Source organism: Brachyhypopomus gauderio, chromosome 12 (assembly GCF_052324685.1).
Source record: "Brachyhypopomus gauderio isolate BG-103 chromosome 12, BGAUD_0.2, whole genome shotgun sequence".
Taxonomy (NCBI): Eukaryota; Metazoa; Chordata; class Actinopteri; order Gymnotiformes; family Hypopomidae; genus Brachyhypopomus; species Brachyhypopomus gauderio.
Window position 1 is genome coordinate 8,216,861 of NC_135222.1, and position 20,260 is coordinate 8,237,120.

Sequence of the window (20,260 nt, forward strand, 5' to 3'; positions counted from 1 at the left end):
AGGGCGTGTGGTAGGTGATGGGTGTGTAGGGAGTGGTGTAGGTGGTGGGTGTGTGGGGCGTGTGGTAGGTGGTGGGTGTGCAGGGCGTGGTGTAGGCGGTGGGTGTGTAGGGCGTGTGGTAGGTGGTGGGTGTGTAGGGAGTGGTGTAGGTGGTGGGTGTGTGGGGCGTGTGGTGGGTGTGCAGGGCGTGGTGTAAGTGTGTGGACAGAGAGTAGTGGGCGGACTCACAGCATATCGGGGCAGTTGTCGGGCTTGTCCAGCAGACCTCCCTCCATGACGAAGCGTAGCACCTGCTCGTTGGACATGCCCTGATAGGGCTGCTCGGCCAGGGTGGCGATCTCCCATAACACCACTCCAAAGGACCTGGAGACGGGGAACGGGGTCAACACGTGTAGGGTGTACAGTGGGGTGTACAGTGTTTCCTAAATCAGAATAAATAAATAAAAAGTGACCACGTTCTTACTAGCACCTGGAAGATGTTTCCCTACATTAGAAAACCACAACCTTATAATTTGCTTGACAAGTTGAGATTTTTATTCCCAAGTTAGGCTAATATGTATTGGGCAAGTACAATGTACATATTGATGCATCATGTATTTATACAAATACATTTACAAAGTTTGCACCACATATAGCAACCCAAATGCACTGAATAACACTGATATCCAACGTGCAGTCTAACACAGGGGATTAAAGGGCGTTTCTCCCTCATCTCCAATGTGACGGGTCTTTCTAGCTATCCCTGCTCGACAGAGGGAGAAATGTTCCCTGCCCACGTGTCTGTTATGCACAGGACCTGGGCTGGTTGTATTTGTCTGCATGCTTTTCATTCTTATCCGGTGCTACCTTATTAAACCACTCAATAGTGCAGTCATGGTTGAAAAGTGTGAACCATTCAACGATGGCGATAATAAACGACTGCACACTGGTTATTAGATTACTTTAACCAACTGTAGTCAGTTGTGAGCCAACACCGTGTTGCAGTATTGTTCCGATGCTTGTGAAAACAGAGCCTGAAGAAGAGAACCTGCAAGGTGTGTGTGTGTATGTACAAGACTGTGGAGTGGAAGCTTACCACACGTCTGACATGGTGGTGAAGACTCCGTCTTTGAGGGATTCGGGAGACATCCAGCGCACCGGCAGCAGGCCCTTCCCGCCCTTTCTGTAGTAATCGGTCTCGTAAATGTCCCGTGTCATGCCAAAATCTACAGGGCCGGGACAAATGAGGTGAGATTCCTCAGTTTCTATAGAGCAACGGCTGTCGAGCGGCCAAGCAAAACACCGAACTTATACGCTTACATTTGCGAAACACTCGCAACGCTTCATTACTGACAGATACCAGAAGAAATCCGAGCTCAGCTTTGCAAGACAGCAAAATGCATGCGGAGGTTCCGAATGTGCAGAAAGACTTCAGAACAAAAACAGATGTTGTAGCATAGCTACAGAACAAACATACATATAGTAATAAATGGATGAATAAAAAAAAAAAGAAATTGTCATATACCCCCAATTTTGACGGTGAAGTCTTCAGCCACCATGCAGTTCCTGGCTGCGAGGTCTCGGTGGACGAACTTGTTGGCATTGAGGTACGCCATGCCGTCCGCTATCTCCCCAGCCATCTGAATCATCTTCTTCAGCGGGGGCAGAGGCAAACTGGAGGTGCTCTACAGGGTGAAAGGAAGATGAAGATGAGAGAGGAAGACTACTTTTACCATGACCCAAGAATCACTGGCCATGCGCAGGTGAGACATCGGAGTTTTAGCCCCAAAATCAACAGCAGTACAGAATTCCAAAGAAATAATAAGGAAACAAGGAAAAAAAACATGAAAATGATGTAATATGAATTTGTAGGAAACGATCATTGACTTCCATACACAGAACAGGTGTGTACCTTTTACATGTTTGCTTTTACACGTGTTTTGTTTACCTCTTTGGATCGTAGTGTTCGTAGGTAACTCTTCAGATCACCCCGTGTCATTAGCTCCATAATGACCAGAGTGGGCTGTCCTTGTGAGACCACGCCCAGCAGACGCACCTGCACCAAGAGCCCCATGTCAGCAGCGTTTTGTGGAAAGAACCAGCTTACAAAAGCTCAGTCTTTGGAGAAGCCACAAAAATCTCCAACCATACTGCAAAATGGTACAAAGACCATATTAAACATAGATGCATCTATCATCATCCTCCTCCTCCTCCTCCTCACCACATGGTGACAGTTGAACTCCTTCATCACAGAAGCCTCATTGAGGAATTCAATCCGCTCGTGCATGCTGGCCGACTCGTTGACTGTTTTGATGGCCACCCTGGTTTCTGGCTCGTCCTTGACGACGCCCTTGGCGATGCCCTCGTACACCATGCCGAAGGAGCCCTGGCCCAGTTCTCTGCACATGGTGATCTTCTCGCGAAGCACCTCCCACTCGTCGGGCACGTACACTAGAGAGGGAAACCAGGACGAGATGTAGCAGATCCGGGGCGCACGACCGCACACACACACACACACACACACACACACACACACACCAATGCTCACACTGTTCCAACCCAGGTTGGTACTCACTTTCTGCTGCGCTGAAGTACTCTGGGTTGACAGACGCGTACAGAACTCCGTTCCCCAGCCTGTCACTGTTCCTGCACATTCAACAGATTCCTGTTCAGTGACCAAACCCCACGCTAAAAATGTTTAGCAGAGACGGAAATCGTTCAAAACAACGATTCAAATTCTTCCTGACTTGCCAGCCTCACCTCAAACTACCCACAAACAAAACAAACCAAACAAACTCAAACCCCTCAAAACAAAACAAAAATAAATAAAAACACAAGTACAGGTTGCCAGGTTTCAGACAAACCCCTTAGGCTTGCTTGAAAAGTGTGAAAAAAGCCATTAATTAGTGCTGCACTATTTAACATGTTGAGTGGAAAGAAAACTACAGCTTTGGCTTCCTCACACCCAGGCTAAAAATAAAGTGGTGTTTTTTGTTGTTCTTTTGCCGCTAAAGGCTGCAGGCGTTAAGCCCAAGTGCACTGCGTGTGCCGATGGGACAGGAAACGTGTACCTTTTCTTACTGACCACCAGAAACGTGACTCCGAGAATGGCCAGGATGAACACGACGGGGATGACCATCAAGAAGAGGAAGCCCTCGTATCCTGCGTGTGCACAGAAAGTCAACGTTAATTCCTTTGGCACCTCTGCTGATGCCGTGCACGCAGGTCTTAGGTGGGGGGGAATGACAAAATCCAGGGGCGTTTACAAAGCCGGGTGGCTGCGTTTCGCCGACGGCAGACACTCACGGTCGGGGGGCGGCACGTAGAAGGCCACGGGCTCCGTCCACGAGCCGTTCCCGGCCAGCGATGTGGCCCGCACGCGGGCGGAGTAGTTTCCAGGGCCCAGGTTGGAGAGACGCATGGCGCGCTGCTCCTTGTAGTGCTGGTGGGAAACACACTCGTGCTTCTCCAACTGAAACGGCACACGGTGAGTGAGTTAACTGGTATCAACAGTGGTTAACTGGTTTGAACAAAGATAGCTCTACAGACGAGCTATATTTCTGTTTGACTATATACATTGGGCCGTTACGCGAACAGCCTGAACCGGTAATCGCTCTCCTAGCTGTGTCCTCTATGGAGAGCCCCATGTCAAACACTCAAACCTCCCAACTCCCACCCCAGGAACATTTCAAACACTTGGTGAGAAGAGGCTAGCCTGTGTCCGGGCAGGAGGGTGGGGCACGCACCTCGGAGCCGAGACGGAACTGGATCTCGTAGAGAAGGATGAGTCCGTTGGGTCGGGACGGCTCCGGCCACCTCAGGATCACTGCTTCTTCCTGGCGCTCCCAGTTCACGTGGCCGGGGATGTCGTCGGCTTTGTCTAGGAGAGAGCACACGTGACACGCTCAGCTGCCTGCTTTCAACAATGTGCAGTAAGTGGAAACAACCCCCCTTCCTACACCCGTTCAGGGCTTTTACGCTACGCTCCTGTACATTATTTTAACGTTTTGTCCTAAACTTGAATCTGTCTTGCATAGCTAAAACACTCCGGTGTTCAAATAATAACAAAGGAGCTGTAAGTGATTTGTTAATATTTCTTTGCGAGGAGGACGACGCTATGAGTTCGAGTCAAACTAGCAAGTCCCGCCCGCTAATATGCTTGCAGGACACCGAGGCGTGACCGAGTGCGAAGGCTTCGGGACGGCGGGACGTCAGGCCCTGACCTGCCGGTTTGGTCCGGGAGAAGACGAAGGCGGCGGCACTGCACTGGTGGACCTCCTCGCTGCAGGCGTGCAGGTCGATGCGGTAGACGGTGAAGGGCTGCAAGCCGCGGATCTCGGCGCTCCTCTCCGTCACCTTCCGCTCCAGGAAGAGGTAGTCACGCCTGGGGGGGGCGGCGGCGGAGGTGGACCAGTTCCCCTCGGCCAGGCTGCTGTTGGTGGGGTGGGGGCCGTGGGTCAGGGTGCCGTTGGCCGCGCCAAACACGTCCCTCCTCCGCCGGTCTGGAGGCCTGGGTGGGAGAGGAGGTTGGAGGAGTTTGGAGGAGAGGCCACATGTGCAGCTTCAACAGCAATCGGATAATCGGTGTGTTTGCACGCGTGTTACATGTGCGGGTGTGTGTGTGTGTGTGTGTGTGTGTCAGGAGTGACTGATGTCAGGCTGCATGGCTGGACTAATCCCCCCCGAGGGAGCAAGTGACACACTTCTTTGCCAAAGCAAGCAGAGTCTCTGTCCTCAGATGATCTGGAAAGGACACTATATCCCCCAACAACAAACAACACGCGCGTGCACACACACACACAGACATGCGCACACACACAGCTGGTCCTTATTCCTCTCAACTTTCCAACACTGGAGCACTTTGTCACTAAAGAACCTACAAGTGGCGAGTGTGTTTCTCACGGCCTGTGCAGACACCCGTGCCCCAGCAGTAGGGCTTCGTCTCGGTTCTCCTCTCCCTCTACCTGGACGTGTCATTATTATGCCCTCCAAGCCTCTCGGTTCTTTGCTCTTTTTCACCCGCCTCCACTTCCTCCTATCTGCCTACTCATCTGCTCATCTTTTTCTCCCTCCATGAGTCTCTCTCTCGTTCCCCAGCCGGACCCCTTCCTGCCGAGCGGCAGTCATTGATCCGGACCGCTCTCCGGCCGGAGGGGATATTCCCTGTATTGCATCGCTATTCCAGATGGCATTACCGTGCAGTTCCTGGCCGCCGTTCCTGCCTGCGGCGTGTAGGGGGAAATCTGCGAATGAATGGATGTGATTTCATCCCGTTTCAGTTTCCCCTTCGCGTTTTTTTTTTTTCGCTCCGTTTCAGTGTTCTATACAATTAGCAGGAACTTCTGAACTGTGTGGAATCTTGGGGCGCTTCCCACATTATGTTTTGATGTTTCCAATTAAAATAAAGAAAGAAATCAACCCACACGGTGCTAGCAAGGCAACAGGCATATTTTACCGCCGCCTGATATGTCTGGCATCACCGATTCTCTCGACAGCCAGACAAAGACAAACCCAGAGAGAGAAAGGCGAGGCAGTGGCAAGACAATCCCGCAGTACAACAATGCAGGGTGGAGTTGTGGTGCCTATACTTCTTTAAAAGTAGGCCAGAGGTGGTGGAAGTACATGTGTTTCAATAGGAAATGGCTAAAGTTATATTAGCTGTTGTCTGGCGAGCTGTAGAGGACAGAAAAGAATGAAAACATGTTGGGGCAGGCGCATGCATATGCAACTAGTGATGATTCGAGAAACATGATGATGCTGTGTGTGTGTGTGTGTGTTTGATATGCATGTGAGTATCAGGCCCAAGGCTATAACCCTGTGTTGTGTATAGGCTGGTTCAACGAGAAGCATCTGTCCATTCTGTGTGTGTGGTACCCACCAGTCCACACAAAACTGGTAATGGGACACAGATGTGGCACCTCATTTCTGAACAGAGCGCTCAGTGCGTAGCACCTTTCAGAACAGAGAGCACAGCAGCGGCTCCGAGTCCACAAATCCGTCCAGCATGGCTCCCTGCATGCCCCGCCCCCACCGAGAGGCGGATACCCAAGTGTAAGGATCCAAGAGGACAATTACTGAACCAACTGTGAAAACGCTCCCAAATGAAAACACAAAAACTGTCAAAAAGACCTGTAGTTCTTGCGTTTCGAGGTTCCCTGGGTTTCCGATATGGTTTTAATGTGGATAGGGTGGTTCATGTATGTTCACATGACATATAGTGGTCCCAGGCTGCATCGTGGGGGTGGAAAAAAAGCTGTCCTGATTGTTTTACCTTCTCTGCCTGTGAATCTGCATCTGAATCTGAGGTAAACAACCTCCTGATGCTACAATAACATGAAGAAGTGCGTGTGTGTGTGTGTGTGTGTGTGTGTGTTTTACCCAGTCTTTACCTGGGTTTAAAGATTGAGTTGTGGAGGAAGTTCTCAAAGGCTTTGCGGTAGTAAAGGTCATCCTCGATCCTCTTAAGTTCCTTTTCCGACTTGGGGCACGGACAGCAAGGGGTTTGGTCCCGCCCCCCTGCATCTGGATTGGCAGGGTTTGTGTCCTCTACAAGGTCCGTCACCCCAGTGGCAGAGATCCTGATGGGAATCTTTAGCTCTGTGCAGACATGTGGACGGAAAGAGCTGAACTCCAGAACCAATTCCAAATTAAACTAAACGTAGGACTCGTTTATTTGAAAACCCAATTAAAGCTCTTCATGGGAGATCTGGCAGCACAATACACAATACAGCAAAAGCAAAAATACCCTGGGAAAAGACAATTCTCCATAGTAACCAAGCTGCAGTGTTTATAATGGATGGTGAAGTCAGTGATAAAACAAACAATTTAATTGGAACAGCCTTTAGAGTAGAACTTCAAACCCCCCAAAAAATACCCCAAGTGGAGAATGACCTTAGGGTTTCAGGACAAACCTTTGGAGCAGTAGTTATGCTTGTAGAGCTCGCGGTCTTCCCTCTGCTGTTGCCAACGAAGCAGATAGTAGGTGCGATTCCCATTTGGAGACACAGGAGGAGACCAGCGAACCACTAGACTGGAAGAGGAGTTTGAGTAGGCACGGACATCGACAGGCATCGTGGGTGCTAATGGCGGGAAGAAAAAAAAAACGCATAGAGGTTCAAACTTTTAAATTGCTCTCAGAAACATCTTCAGAAGCCCGAGCTTGAGTTTCTCTTCTTACCCGAAGGTTTTGTCCGAATATATACCAAGTCACTCTTCGCTCCAAGAATGTGTCTGTCTTTGTCTTCCACCACCAAGGTGACGGCCTTCACAAAGACGGCGTACTGGGTCCAGGGCTTGAGGCCAGACAAGAAGACCCCAGGGTTCTTGTTTCGGTCCTGGGGTAGGTCCACATCCACAGTCATCCAGCTGTTGGACCCACAGCCGTCTTGACCATCAAACTCAGTGATGTTCTGAAAAGGCCTATCACAATTCCATAGTCAGCACTTTAGAATTATAATACCACAGTCAGCACTTTAGAATTACAATTCAGTCCTTTTTAATGCTTTAGTAACTCTAATCTCAAAGTCACTTACGTTTCTTTGTAGTATACTACGAAACTGACGAGGTCTCTGTAATCCGGTGGTCGATAACGCTCCCACGTTAACATTATTGTAGTACTTCCAGTAGTATTAGTAATGAATTTTAGTGTCTTACTTCCACCTGGGACGAAAAAAAATAGATTTTGTGACAAACAAGTATATGAACTGATCTTCTCTAAATAATATTAGTTATTATTCTTGGCTCAATTAGTAAACTGAAAGACCTCACATAGACAGACTAATGAAGCTAGACAATTATAGGTAACTACAGTTATAAATTGGTAGAGAAATAGATGAGAGACACAGAACCAGGGGGAGAGACAGACAGACAGAAAGACGAATACTCACAGCTTGCACGGTCTCCGTTGTTGCGGAATTCCTCCTCGACAAACTGCTCCGTGATGCCAGTCTTCATGCTCATCTTGCGGATCTCCGACATGCACAGTTTGGGGTTGAGGCGGAAGAAGAGCTTTCCTGCATGTATGGTCAGATTGTGCTGTGACCAGTCCCACAGGAACTGGAGGTTCTGGTTGTCCAGCGCAGAAAAGGCATACATGCTGTAGCAAAGTACACAAGAACACGGACAGAGAAACTTAAAACACAAGATTTCAACACAAAGTCTGGACAAAGTCTCTGTTGTGCTGCTGAGCTGTGCAACGTGGGAATCACATACTGGAGAGTTAAAAGACATGCCAGAGTCACGCAAAATAGTGATAACAGACTCCAAAACGCTGTCCACTGAAAACAGTATGTTGGCTACATCATGAATTTGCTTTTGAAGTTCAAATTTGATATTTCCATTCAAAGTTAGACAGACAATCATACAGACAGTACTCAAAGACCAGGTACTACAGGGATTTGAAAGCTCAAGGCGCATTAACAGCTTGAGCTGTTCTAAAGTCATGTGACCAGAAGAGTGAACCTCTGATGAACCACTTTGAAGCGATGTTGAAATGGGCCATATTAAACTGATTTAGTGGAATATTCACACTAGTCTTTGCAAGTGCATCACAACGAAGCTTGGGAGAATCCACCAGAAGACACTTACTTCTCATAGAGCTCCTCTCCGTTGATGTGACGCAGACTTTTCAGGAAGGACAGCGATCCCAGTGTGTGAGAATGACGAATCCTCACATATCCCGTCACTGTCTTAATGAGGCCTAGGAAGTTCTCCAGCTCAGAGGCTATATTATCTAAATGGGGTGTGTGTGACAGAGAGAGAGAGAGGTGGGGAAGAGAACAGTGGAAACTTTGCTCACAAGTTCAAACTGCACTTGATCGGAGAGAAGTGCTTGGACCCCTGTAACTTACTGCCACGGCGGATGTTGATATGCAGGTTGCCTTTGATAACAGTGCAGTCCTTTAGGGACTGGGCAGCGTCCACGGAGTCGATGACCTTCACTTCACAGACCTTGTCACATAGGCCATCACAGGCACTGCAGAACATACTGCAAGGCAGGCACAGAAAAATTAAGAAAACAACAAATTATCATCATTATCCAATATTAATAAATAAATATTTAAGGTTTTTAGACTTTTCAAACAGAACCAATTGGCAAAATAAAAGATTTTCAAGTTCTACATTAGACTGCATTAGATTAGTAATACAGCCATTTATTTAAAAAATCTTGGAAATTAGTGAAATAATGAACTAGTTGCAGGAATAAAAGAGTTTGCTTTAAGAACAGATAATGCTAAGGCATTACCATTAGTCAAACTTAAATTTCACCTCACAGCAAGTCAAAACCTTGCCCACAAATTAAAAATGCTCGTTAATAGACTCAAACATCACAGCCCACCACAGATGCAACGATGTAACGGAGAGAGTGGTCTGCTAAATGCCTCTTAACGGCCTTGTTGAATTACCAATAGCTATTCTTGGCTTAGCACACGAGTGGTGTGCTGCACAAGCTCTGCTTTCCTAGGCCCCGCCGCTCTACTGGAATAACCTACTTGAGGCTGATGCTGCCGGGGCTGGACCGCAGTGCAGCCGAACCAGGCTGGAGGCGTGCATCAGGGCTCACTCCTAGGGCTCCTCTTAAATGGACCAGGATGGGCCAGCTGATGTAATAATAATGCGCCGACCGTCCGCAGAGGTTAAAATAACTCGGGGCTGCTTTGCATTAGTCTACCGATTCACTCCAAAGATCGCTGGCCCAGAGACCAAAGGCTGACCTTATTTGACCCAACAATGCCTTTGAGGATTATACGCACGGTGTCGGGTACCTCTGGCCCTCGCTGCGGGTGAAGCCTGGGGGGCAGTCCGACATGCACTCCCCTCCGTGGATGACGAAGCGGTCGTAGTCCGGCAGGTGGATGCGGGCGCACAGGTCCATGGTGATGCAGCGCCAGCCTTCGAACTTGAAGGTGCCTGGCGGGCAGTCCGGAACGCAGCGGCCCTCGTGGTAGTAGTGCTGGCAGGCGGCACACGCCCTGTCGCTGTCCGGCACCGTGCAGCTGCCCAGGCACTCGTGGTGGCAGCAGTCGCCCGAGCTCGTGCATGCCCGCTGCCCGCACCGCTCTGGGCACACTGCGGGAAACAGGGAGGGCAGGGGGAGGGAGAAGTGAACATCTGCGATTGACACGGACATGGCAATCGCGTGCCAGGTTGCACCTTTCTCAGCATGTTCAGTGTGGTTTGTTTGTTTGTTTGTTGTTGTTGTTTGTGTGTTTTTTGTGTGCATGAAATACAAGGCCAACGAGAAAATAGATTTGAAAGACTTAAATAAGCTTAAAGATTCTGCCATCAAAGTGCAACCGAAGCCACAGAAAACCTGCCGCAGTAATCTGAGAGGACTGCTTTGGTTTTTCCAGAGGCGCCACTTGCAATGCCAGGAAAGGAGAAAGCCAGTTGTTAGCCGAGCGCTGGGATGAAAGGTGTCTCTGCTTTTATGCTTGTGAGGAAGCTACAACTCTAGGAACAGGAACCCAGCTTTGAACATCTGAGTTATCAATCCTGTCCAACTGGGACCAGTTGGACTGGGTTAGTAATCCACATGCTTCACAGATCTATCCAGTATCAAGTACATCAGCACAAGTACATTAGTACATCGGCGCTAATCTGGAAGTTTATTTCATTACCTGATTTTTCAATCCGAAGGAAAATGATTATAAATTTAAGACATCAAGTGTAAGCATACATGCTATTTAATTAAATAATAATAAATAAATATACCTTAAAAATCTTATTTACTAAGAACAACGACAAATTGTCGAATCTCAATAACATCATTGCAACGACCCATATTTTAATCTGCTATCTGGATTTAGGCTGGAGTCAAATTTACATTAAAAAAATTGGCACAGAATAAAAATTTTGGTTTTCTCATTTCATGTATACCTTACAGAGGCTACATTCCCTAGCTTCTATAGCACGAACACATGTATTGATGAGGCCTGTGACGCAGGTCACGGTCTCTACCTTCATCCACAACGGTGGAAACACCATTACACACACACACGCACATACGCACACAGGTCTAATGTTTTTTAAAAGTCAGAGAACTACCATGTCAAAGGCAACCCTTGTTCAAGCACTGGTAACAAGCTTTCCTCTCGTCAAGACCTCTTGGTAAATCTGGCACAGCTCTGAGCAAATGTAGGCTAATACCAAGAGCCCTGGACCAGCTTACACATAAATCCAGTCCACAGATTCCAGCCAACCAAGACTACTTATAACATAACCAGAGTCCTCTGCTATCATTCTAAATAAGTGCGCATTGTAACGGGGGAGAGGAAAAACTGATTCAGGTCAGAGCACCGGCAAGGAAAACACCAGCTTTAGCACAAGAATGGCCTACATTCAGAAGAGCCCCGCTCTCATGTGCACTTTAACACAGCTGTAGGTGGAGAAACGCACAGACACACTACAAAGCGGCCAAGGGCAGGCATTAGGGCGGTGTGAGCTGAATAAAGGGATACCTGGAGACGTTTGGGGGTGGGAGGGATATCTGTTAAAACCAATCATTTGTCAGAACAAAAGAAATAGATACAGCTCCAGCCACCGACCACATTCCATCAGAATGAACTTGGGTGACCTCTCTAAACTTACCCAGAGACACAGTGGAACACCTGTCAGTCAGCTTGGAGCCCAGCAGCTATTGAAAACGTCACCGTCGTGACTCCACGAGGGTGATATGGTGTGAAAGGAGTGGATGGTTTCAAATGTAACTTAAACTCAAGCATAACCCTGTAGGGTGTACAGTCATAGAAAAATCTAGAATCCACCATGGAAAGGATTATGGGAGCATTTGTGGATGAAGTTTAAGCACTGTGCCACATGCAGACATCACTGTTTCTCACAGTCCCCAGTCAGTGAGCAACATCCCTAAAGAATATAGTCCTCAGTCCTTCAGCAAAACGACTTTTCACAAACTTTGTTTTATGACGTGTACACATTTATGAAATGAGAAACCAGATCAATATATATATATATATATATATATACATGTCATTTATGACTTGCAAAACTTTTTTTCCTCTATTCTTCTGCGATTTTCTGTAGTAGACAGCAAGCTTGCAATAAATACATTAATGAATTAAAAAATTCCAATTTAAGTATTGATGGCAAAGTTGAGGTTCAACTGTAAATATTTTCACCATTTACACATTACCTAAGCTTTCATGAAAATTTACCATGCAGTGCCATCCTCAGTTAGTCACTCCTGTAAGGAATTAACCAACTTTTGACACTGCAGTTGAAAGCACATAATGGAAAGAGAGGGAGTAAAGAGAGAGAGAGAGAGAGAGAGAGAGAGAGAGAGAGAGAGAGAGAGCGAGTAGAGGAGAGAGAGCGAGAGCACAAAGAGAAAATGAACAGGAACAGGAAACAATAAAGATGTAGATAGGCATGAGGCAGGCTCCAGAAGTCGGTGTACAAACACAGGCAGACACAGTGAGTGATAGCTCCTTCTCAGTGATGACACCCTCAGGACCTCTTGTATGGAGTGCCATGTGTCATTTCCAACCAATGCATTCTTCAATGTGACCTGACTAGCTACCTACACGCCTGGAAACAGTCCATGCAAACTTTGAAGCAGGTTTACCATGGTAAAAATCCCATCTATAATTTAACCCTTGCAAAGAGAATTCATACGTCTACGTGGTGATCTGCATAATACAAAATAAAAACAATAACAAAACATTATTGCACTTCTGTTTAAACACCCAAATGGATTAGTATTTTAATGGAATTTGAATGTAAAAATTGGATGCTATTATTACAACATCAAAACCTAAGATAATTCATTACTCAAAAGGAGATAATGGTTGATGTATGGTTTTTTTTGTTACAATGACTCAATTATTGTTGAAAGTGTCAGATTATTCTCATCTATTTCATCTACTTATCTGTTATCTACATTGTCAAAAGCCCATCATAGTTTTTACGTCAGAACGTGTTCAACAATTGGCTACATGTATATTTAGGAAAAAGCAATCAACCGTAGACGATTGCTTAGTTGGTGAAGATGTCCTGACTCACAGTTAAGGAAAACTATCATTGTGGAACAAACAACAGTAAGAGGAAAATAGAAAATGAGAGCCAGTTTCACATTCAAGACATAAAAAGGGTCATTTTAATATAAGAGCTACAGTAAATAAATAAAAAGCGAAATTAATATAAAATATTGTATTGAATAATAAATACTGCATATTGTATTTGAAAACTAAATGACTTGCAGTGTTTTAACAATAGTTTTTTCATTTAGCCATGTTCTACTTAATCATATTTGATATGTCTAAAATTGGCACAAATCGGCAGTGAGTATTCTTGGATGTGTCTAAGGAATCCAACGCTGACTGGCACGTCAAGGGATATGAGAACACCTACTAAATGTCTATGGGCCCATCAGATAAAGTACATGACGAAATTGGGGGAATAAAAATAAGCATATTTTCTCATCTACTGCCATGGCGGAGCGTAAAGATAACATGACTGATAACCACTCTCAGCAGGCAGGGGTCTTCACGGACGCTCATAGTGAAGAAATCAGTACCGCAATGGTTTAGCAGAAGGGCCGTCCACGGCCCAGTGTGGAGGGAGAGGCGGAGTTGGAGGCGTGGCTTCGCCAAGGCAGTTCCGTTATCTGCAGATGCCTGCAGCGTAACGGCCCAATATGGCACGACTTGAGGAAGACTACGGCCAGGACCTGAGCCTCAGTTCACTTTGTCTGCATCAGCTCCGGTGAGCCCAGCCAGATTAAATCCAGATTAAATCCACAAAGACTGCTCGAGGGGTTGGAAATGCTACAGAAGCAGCTTCTGCCTGCGAACACTTTAGCTGGTCACTGCTGAGTGCAGTTTAGGCATGGAAAATGTGTGTGTGTGTGTGTGTGTGTTTGTTCTCGCTACTCTGTGATCACAGAACATGCTGCGTCAGTGCTGCATCAGTGCAGGTTCTGGAGCCCTATTCAAGACCCGGTATTCCATGCTGCCACCATGATCAACCGCACGGTGATCCTACACAGCCCTTTTGGGGACGTTACACATAAACCCACCCCAGTCGGCACCCTCGCACATCCCGTGGCCTTTCGGAGTGGGAAGTGGGTGACCCTTCCTTCCAGAGAGCACGCCGTTTTGCATACCGCATTCAGACCAGGCCGGGGGCTTCCAGACCGCAGGGCTGTGGGGAAGCCGCTGTTTTTTTTTTTTTTCTTTTTTCTTTTGAGGAACAGACACGTCGGTGAGCGGGTGCATGTGTCTGTGCTATTTCCTCTCACCTTGCTGGCATTCGGTGACAACAGGGCAGGGCGTTCACACAAGCCCAAGGCTAGAATGGTGGGACTATTGTTTGTGAGTTCCTGACACTTGGCCCAATGCACAAATATGTCTACTGCGCAGATGCACACGCCCACAGTTAAAATACTTCTTCAAAAACAAATACGATTTGCATGCAATATGTCTCTGTCTGTAAGTGTATGTGTTTTTAACCTGCAAACAAATCAGTGGCCTTCAGCTTAGCCGAGGCCAATTTGTCTTGCGTAAACATTGGAACGAATATTTACTTTCCGTGGCAATGTTCACAATGCAACAGCCAGACACTCCAGAGTGTCCGGCACAACAGCTGCGATGCACGAGCACCAGATGACTTCCCGCAAAGCGTGCAACTCATTTCTCCTTCTACTCCATTTTGGCTCCACTGTCATGCCATTTAAACTCGTCAGCCCACTCTGCTCTGAAAATAGCTCTTTCTTCTGCGGGCCTATGGTGCAAGCTCGGTTTTCTAGCCCATGGTTTCATCCGAAAGCACCGTTTGCCATGACGTAAAGCACTTAAAATATGGCACCTTGGTTCATCTTTGTTTATTCTACCACATTTTAGCAAAACAAAAAGCTGATGAACATTCGTTAGCAGAATCCCTGAACAATGACGGAAGGCACCAGCTTCTGGTGGATTCAGCAAACGTCTCCTAGCCTGCTGCTGGACGCGCGGTTGAAAACAGCGTTTGCGTCTCTCAGCACCGGGGGCTAGAGGCAGCACTGGTGCAGAAAATGAAAATGAGATCAACTCACTGCAGCAAGCCGAAAGACCTTTTCATTCACACCATTAGGACTGTAATGTGACTTAGGTTACTATTTATATAGTACAGAAACAGCTGGTTAGCATAGGCAAAAAAAAAAAAAAAACATAACCAGTTAACTTTTTATGAGGAAATTTCCAGCTTTTAATTAAAAAGTAATAAATACTATTCATTTAAAAAAGTAATTAAATTACTATGAATTATTATTAATTAATTAGTGGTGCTTTCCTGAGATGTATGTAGGTCACAGCACAGTGTTGTTTATGACAGTGGTTCTTAAGAGGGGAAAAGGGGAGGGAGTGGTGGTTGAAGTAAACAGTGTTGTAATCTTGATTCCACTGTGTTGTAATCTTGATTTCACTCGATGTCACTGTCATAATAAGCATAATAAGACTAACTGTGAGGAAAGACACATGTCCTGCACAAAAAAAAGAAAGGAAAATTGTGAAAGAAAAAGATCTAACTAGCACGGCCACGGGCAGCTAACTTCGTTAACGCCAAGCCAAAATTAGAGAGCTGTTTCCCTTCACTATGGACAGCTATGCCAGGCCAGCCATGAACACAAACAAACGCTCGTGCTCACATCTCTCTCTCGCATAGACAAAACCACTACACACAAGCCCTGAGGGTTTTTGTTTTGATTCAGCATTCAACATTGTCACCTTGGCCTCGCTTCCATATTAACTGAGGCCACGCCATGTGGGTCCGTGGTCTTTCCATCATCCTGGCTGCAATGAACCAGCATGTCTGAGGAAAACAGGTTGATTTTGCTGGCACAGTGTGTCCTTTCTGCACCCTCAACCACCCCCCCTACCCCCATCCCCCATCCCCCCATCCCCAGCAGTTTGCACAAGAGGCAAGAAAGGCACAGTAATATGCCCGAAGTCCGGGATTTCTGGGAGGAGGTGCGGTAGGAAGAAGATCCGGGGGGCGGGGCTTAACGACTTAGCGAGCTGAATGCTGCCGGGGGTGTATTACTGTATCCACCTCGTTAGCGTGTCCACCATCCGGAAAGCTGAGCGCAGCGATGGTGGAATTCCCCCCCCCACCCCGAGACAAAACACGGCCGTGTGAACTTCCTGCCTCGCCCCAACTACTTCCGAGACTGTGACGGCGTGTGCAGTACAAGGATCACATTTCCTCCGTGACCTGCTCCTCACCCGTCTGTCGCGGCAGCACGAAGGCCTGTAGGTGCTGCGGACACAGACAGATCACTGTCAGCTGAAATGCCACTGGCAGACAGATGAACAGCACCGGCCTGGGTCGTGCTGGTCCGGGGGGAGGGGGATGCTGCAGACACAGAGCACCCCAAGAGGGCTGGGTGATTTTCAATTATGATTTTGGCTTCCAACAGTCATGAAAGCAAGACAAAAAGGCATATCAAGCCACATTACGCAACCATATTCTCGTTTTTTGTCTTCTCGTGTTATATATTCAGCGCAGCTTTCGCCGTTACAGCGGTGCACTGTCGCCCCTCCCTACGCACCCAGACATCCTCACCGCCAGGCTGGGGCACGTTCAGCTCTGCTCGAGCCGAGACGATGGAACGAGAACCTTTGGTCAACAAACCAATTCAGCTGTTCGGAAACACTTGGGTTTCAAGGAACAAGGAACAAAAATAACTAATTGTGCAAGATTTATTGAACGGTGGTGTCCGCATCACAAGCCAACACAACCAATTTGTTTAATATTCTGATGTTCAAGTAAAACATGGTCTATAACTAACCTTAAAGGAACAAAAAAACTGAAAAGTAGAGCCCCTTCAGCTCCTTCTAATGCAGAAGAGTCATCGATTAAGTGCCGTCTTTACCACGAAACAGCCTTACCACACGGTTCTACTAGCAAAAGACATGTGGCTAGTTAGAACTATTAGCAAAAAGGGATTCAAGAGACTGGTTAACCTTTTTACACCAGAGTTCTGCAATATGCTTCCAGACTCCCTCTGGTCATAGATGAGCAGAATTCCTTCCTCTGGAGCGTGTGCACTGAATCCATATGCATTTTTTCGATATGTATTTAGCATAGAACGCATTGATACTGCGTTCTGGAAGAAGCCAGCCAGCTGCTTCTCTTGCAGTTGGTGAAAAAGTGGTGATAAGTTCTCAAACCTGCCTGCATACTTGCTACAGACTCAATGTCCAAGCAGGTGGGGGTCTAGACAGGCTAGACGATGTGCTCGAGCAACAGATGCCACTGCCCTGGTCCTTTGAAAACACAGCAAGCTCAGAGATCTCTCCCTGACAGCAGCGATGAAGACGATGAAGAAGCCCTAGGAAGCATGAAGGTCACTGAAGGCCACAGCTCTACAACTGCAGCCGGCCACAGCCCTACAACTGCAGCTGGCCACATATCGAGTCCTCCTTCTGGACAAGGACACCGGATGTTCAGAGACACCAAAAGCTCTACCCTCAACTCTCCAATCTGACAAGGAAGTACATGAGCATCTCAAGTTCTTCTTCAGAAAGGGGTCTTCAGCAGAGGTGGAGATATTGTCACTTGCCTGTGGTCTTTCTGAAAGCAGACTATGTAAACAGGCTGGTGTTTCTGGCTAAACCTTTAGGAAATTACATTGTCACAAGTGAGTAACTCTACTAGTATTTACTATGTTGGCCTAAATCATTTTTATTCAGTCTTAAATTTCCGTTGCTTCTGGATCTTGGCAGAGGGCCAGCCTTTAATTTATAACTGCCGTTTTCAGTCGTGCAGTGTACTACAACAACAGATTTAATCTAATTTATTTTTAATTTTTAGATAAATTCAATAAATGCATAATGTTTCCAAAGTCGATGAGCAATCATGTTAAAGAATTGGGACTGCTCTTTTGACATCATCAGGTGGCCTTACATCCCGCCTACATGGTGGTCACACACCAGCGGAGATCCAACCACATCTCCTGGGTTCACCAGCAGAGAGCTGGGTGCAGCTCACGCCCTCTCGACTGGCTCCCTCTGACTTCAAGTAGCTTCACAATCAGAACTTCAAGCAAAGCGCTACCACCGACATGTCGAGGCACGCAGACAACAAAACAAATTGTGCCTTTCTCAGACAAAAAGGACTGAAGATAAGCTACTCAAAGTACAAGCATTTCCTGTTTGCCTGAACGTCCTGCTCACCCAAACACTTTATATAAACAAGAGCTGCTTGTAATTATAGTCTGTAAAGTTTTACATGAGAATACACAGGGTAACTAACTGAGGGAAGATTGTGGAGACATGCAGGAACCAAACACTCAGGTGCTAAGGCTCAGCAAAACAAAAGTGAAATCATTTGAAATATGAACAGCGAAGAGTTGAAGCCAAGCATCTGGCAGCACTGGAGAAGGGTGCGGAAACAAACAACTTAAGGACATATGGCTATACTGCCATTGTATTCCCGCACACTTGGATTGCGATATGCCTCGCAACACATTAAAAACACCCTGGTGAACCCTTCATTTGTCATGGTTGAAGACCGGCTTGGGTTATTCTGATGAATATGATTTCTGTTTTGTTGGTGCATGTGACTGCCATGACTCATCAAAACACCCACATCTGAGATTGGACAGAGCAGGCGTGATGGCACAACAAAACGTTCTGTGATTTGAGGGCACGTCTGCATACCGATACAGCTGTTTGTTAGAATAGTTTTGTTAAGGATGATATTGGGATGATAATGAATAAACAAAACAGCACATTGTGTAGCCACAGCAAGAACAGGCCGGTAAGAAACAACGGCCCCACCTTCTGCATTACTCCCATGTGGCCTATAGCCTCGACCAATAGAGAGCCATGTATAACACAGACTTGATGTTCCAGCTTCTTAATCAGAGCCTATCACAGGGCTCCACTTCCATAGCTTACTTCTCACAGTGAGACAGACCAGGGCTCCCCTGTGTCTCTAGTAACAGGCCCTGCTCCCCATAAAACCCCCTTAATAAGGACCGCAACTCCATGACTACACTCCAACCAATGAGGACTGGCCGTTTATTGCAAAGCAGACAGCTGGACAGCTAACAATTTACCATAATATTGCCTAACAACTTCCAGATTCCAGCCCTCAATACGCGAAGTGTTCAGTGGCCCCCACTCTGTGCCCTCAGTGATGAAGGACTGCTACATTCGACTAGTCCAAGGGCCTCTTAATAAACAGCCTTTAGCCCTGGCCTGGGACTGACTGACTCAATGTCACAAGGTCTAACAACAAAGCACTCGCTCACACAGTGTGAACACTATAATCACAACGTCTACGTACTACTGCTGAATCACCGATACTGCAGTATAACAAAGAAAATGAACCATCCGACATTCAGCTCTGCCACACGTGTGTTTTATGCAGTTCCACAGTGAGGGAGTGGATAAGTAACACCATATTACCATATTACTCTAATAATACCCTTTCCTCACTTTCACTAAAACTAGGAGGAACACTGATTTTGATCCTTTTGTACCAAAAAGCAAATAAGTACTGCTTGCCTAAGCAGTTCCATAATATGTTAGTGTATCACAAGGACAAAAGGAGACCGAAATGGGGGATATAAAGAGGGTAAAGTGAGTGACGTTGCGGAGTATGTTCCAGGCAGTGAACTGCTCCCCGAAACTGGGAAGAGATGGTGGGCGGCGGCCTGCCCTTCTGAAGATGTGTGCTGATTAAGCAGCAAGGCGCAGAGTGGGGTGCCAAGCTCCCCAAGCTTTGGACCCACAGGCCCCGTTGAGATGGCACCGCCGCTCTCAGTCTCTCTGCGCTCTACAGAGGCAGGTCTTGCGCTGAGCAGGCGGTCCGAGTGAGGGTCAGGGTCAGAACAGATGTGCCCCTCGCCACGGCCTTGTCAACCCAGTGCTAGCCTCTTCTCACTCTGCTCGGAAGCGCTGAAGTTAAAGAACTGCAGAACACGTGTGGATTTGATCTTATATACAGATACAAATATATATATATATATATATATATATATATATATATATATATATATATATATATATATATATATATATATATATATATATATATATACACACTATTAAAATCAAATAGTATTATAACTGCTCCAAATGACGTTTTAATAATGCTATAACCTCACAAGAATCTCTGATCATCTCAGAGGTAAACCAGATGGGTTAGACATCGGGAAAGGTTGACAGGTCAGTTCACACTTGTTCCACAATTGCCATAATGCAAGCAGTGACACAGGACTTCCAGCACTAACCAAGCAAATGGCCTGGAATTTCCAGTTTACTCAACTAGAAAGGTT

The 20,260-nt window shown here is 46.6% G+C and overlaps 1 protein-coding gene across 2 annotated transcripts in view; it reads right to left on the bottom strand.

Moving 5' to 3' along the window:
• The window catches only part of igf1rb (insulin-like growth factor 1b receptor), a 55,274-nt gene that overhangs the window by 8,780 nt on the left and 26,234 nt on the right, over nucleotides 1-20,260 (bottom strand). Inside the window, exons 3-20 of one of the 2 annotated variants that reach the window (XM_077024837.1) lie at nucleotides 9,744-10,047; nucleotides 8,829-8,965; nucleotides 8,566-8,710; nucleotides 7,866-8,074; nucleotides 7,512-7,638; nucleotides 7,157-7,398; nucleotides 6,891-7,058; nucleotides 6,369-6,576; nucleotides 4,203-4,489; nucleotides 3,726-3,859; nucleotides 3,286-3,451; nucleotides 3,051-3,141; nucleotides 2,555-2,625; nucleotides 2,201-2,430; nucleotides 1,928-2,035; nucleotides 1,505-1,664; nucleotides 1,076-1,205; nucleotides 229-363 (exon numbers count right to left, since the gene is read on the bottom strand). In XM_077024837.1, coding sequence (XP_076880952.1) covers nucleotides 229-363; nucleotides 1,076-1,205; nucleotides 1,505-1,664; nucleotides 1,928-2,035; nucleotides 2,201-2,430; nucleotides 2,555-2,625; nucleotides 3,051-3,141; nucleotides 3,286-3,451; nucleotides 3,726-3,859; nucleotides 4,203-4,489; nucleotides 6,369-6,576; nucleotides 6,891-7,058; nucleotides 7,157-7,398; nucleotides 7,512-7,638; nucleotides 7,866-8,074; nucleotides 8,566-8,710; nucleotides 8,829-8,965; nucleotides 9,744-10,047 — 3,052 coding nt within the window. Of the gene's footprint in view, nucleotides 1-228; nucleotides 364-1,075; nucleotides 1,206-1,504; nucleotides 1,665-1,927; nucleotides 2,036-2,200; nucleotides 2,431-2,554; nucleotides 2,626-3,050; nucleotides 3,142-3,285; nucleotides 3,452-3,725; nucleotides 3,860-4,202; nucleotides 4,490-6,368; nucleotides 6,577-6,890; nucleotides 7,059-7,156; nucleotides 7,399-7,511; nucleotides 7,639-7,865; nucleotides 8,075-8,565; nucleotides 8,711-8,828; nucleotides 8,966-9,731; nucleotides 10,048-20,260 lie in introns of both variants that reach the window. The other variant, XM_077024836.1, reaches the window with a different exon arrangement.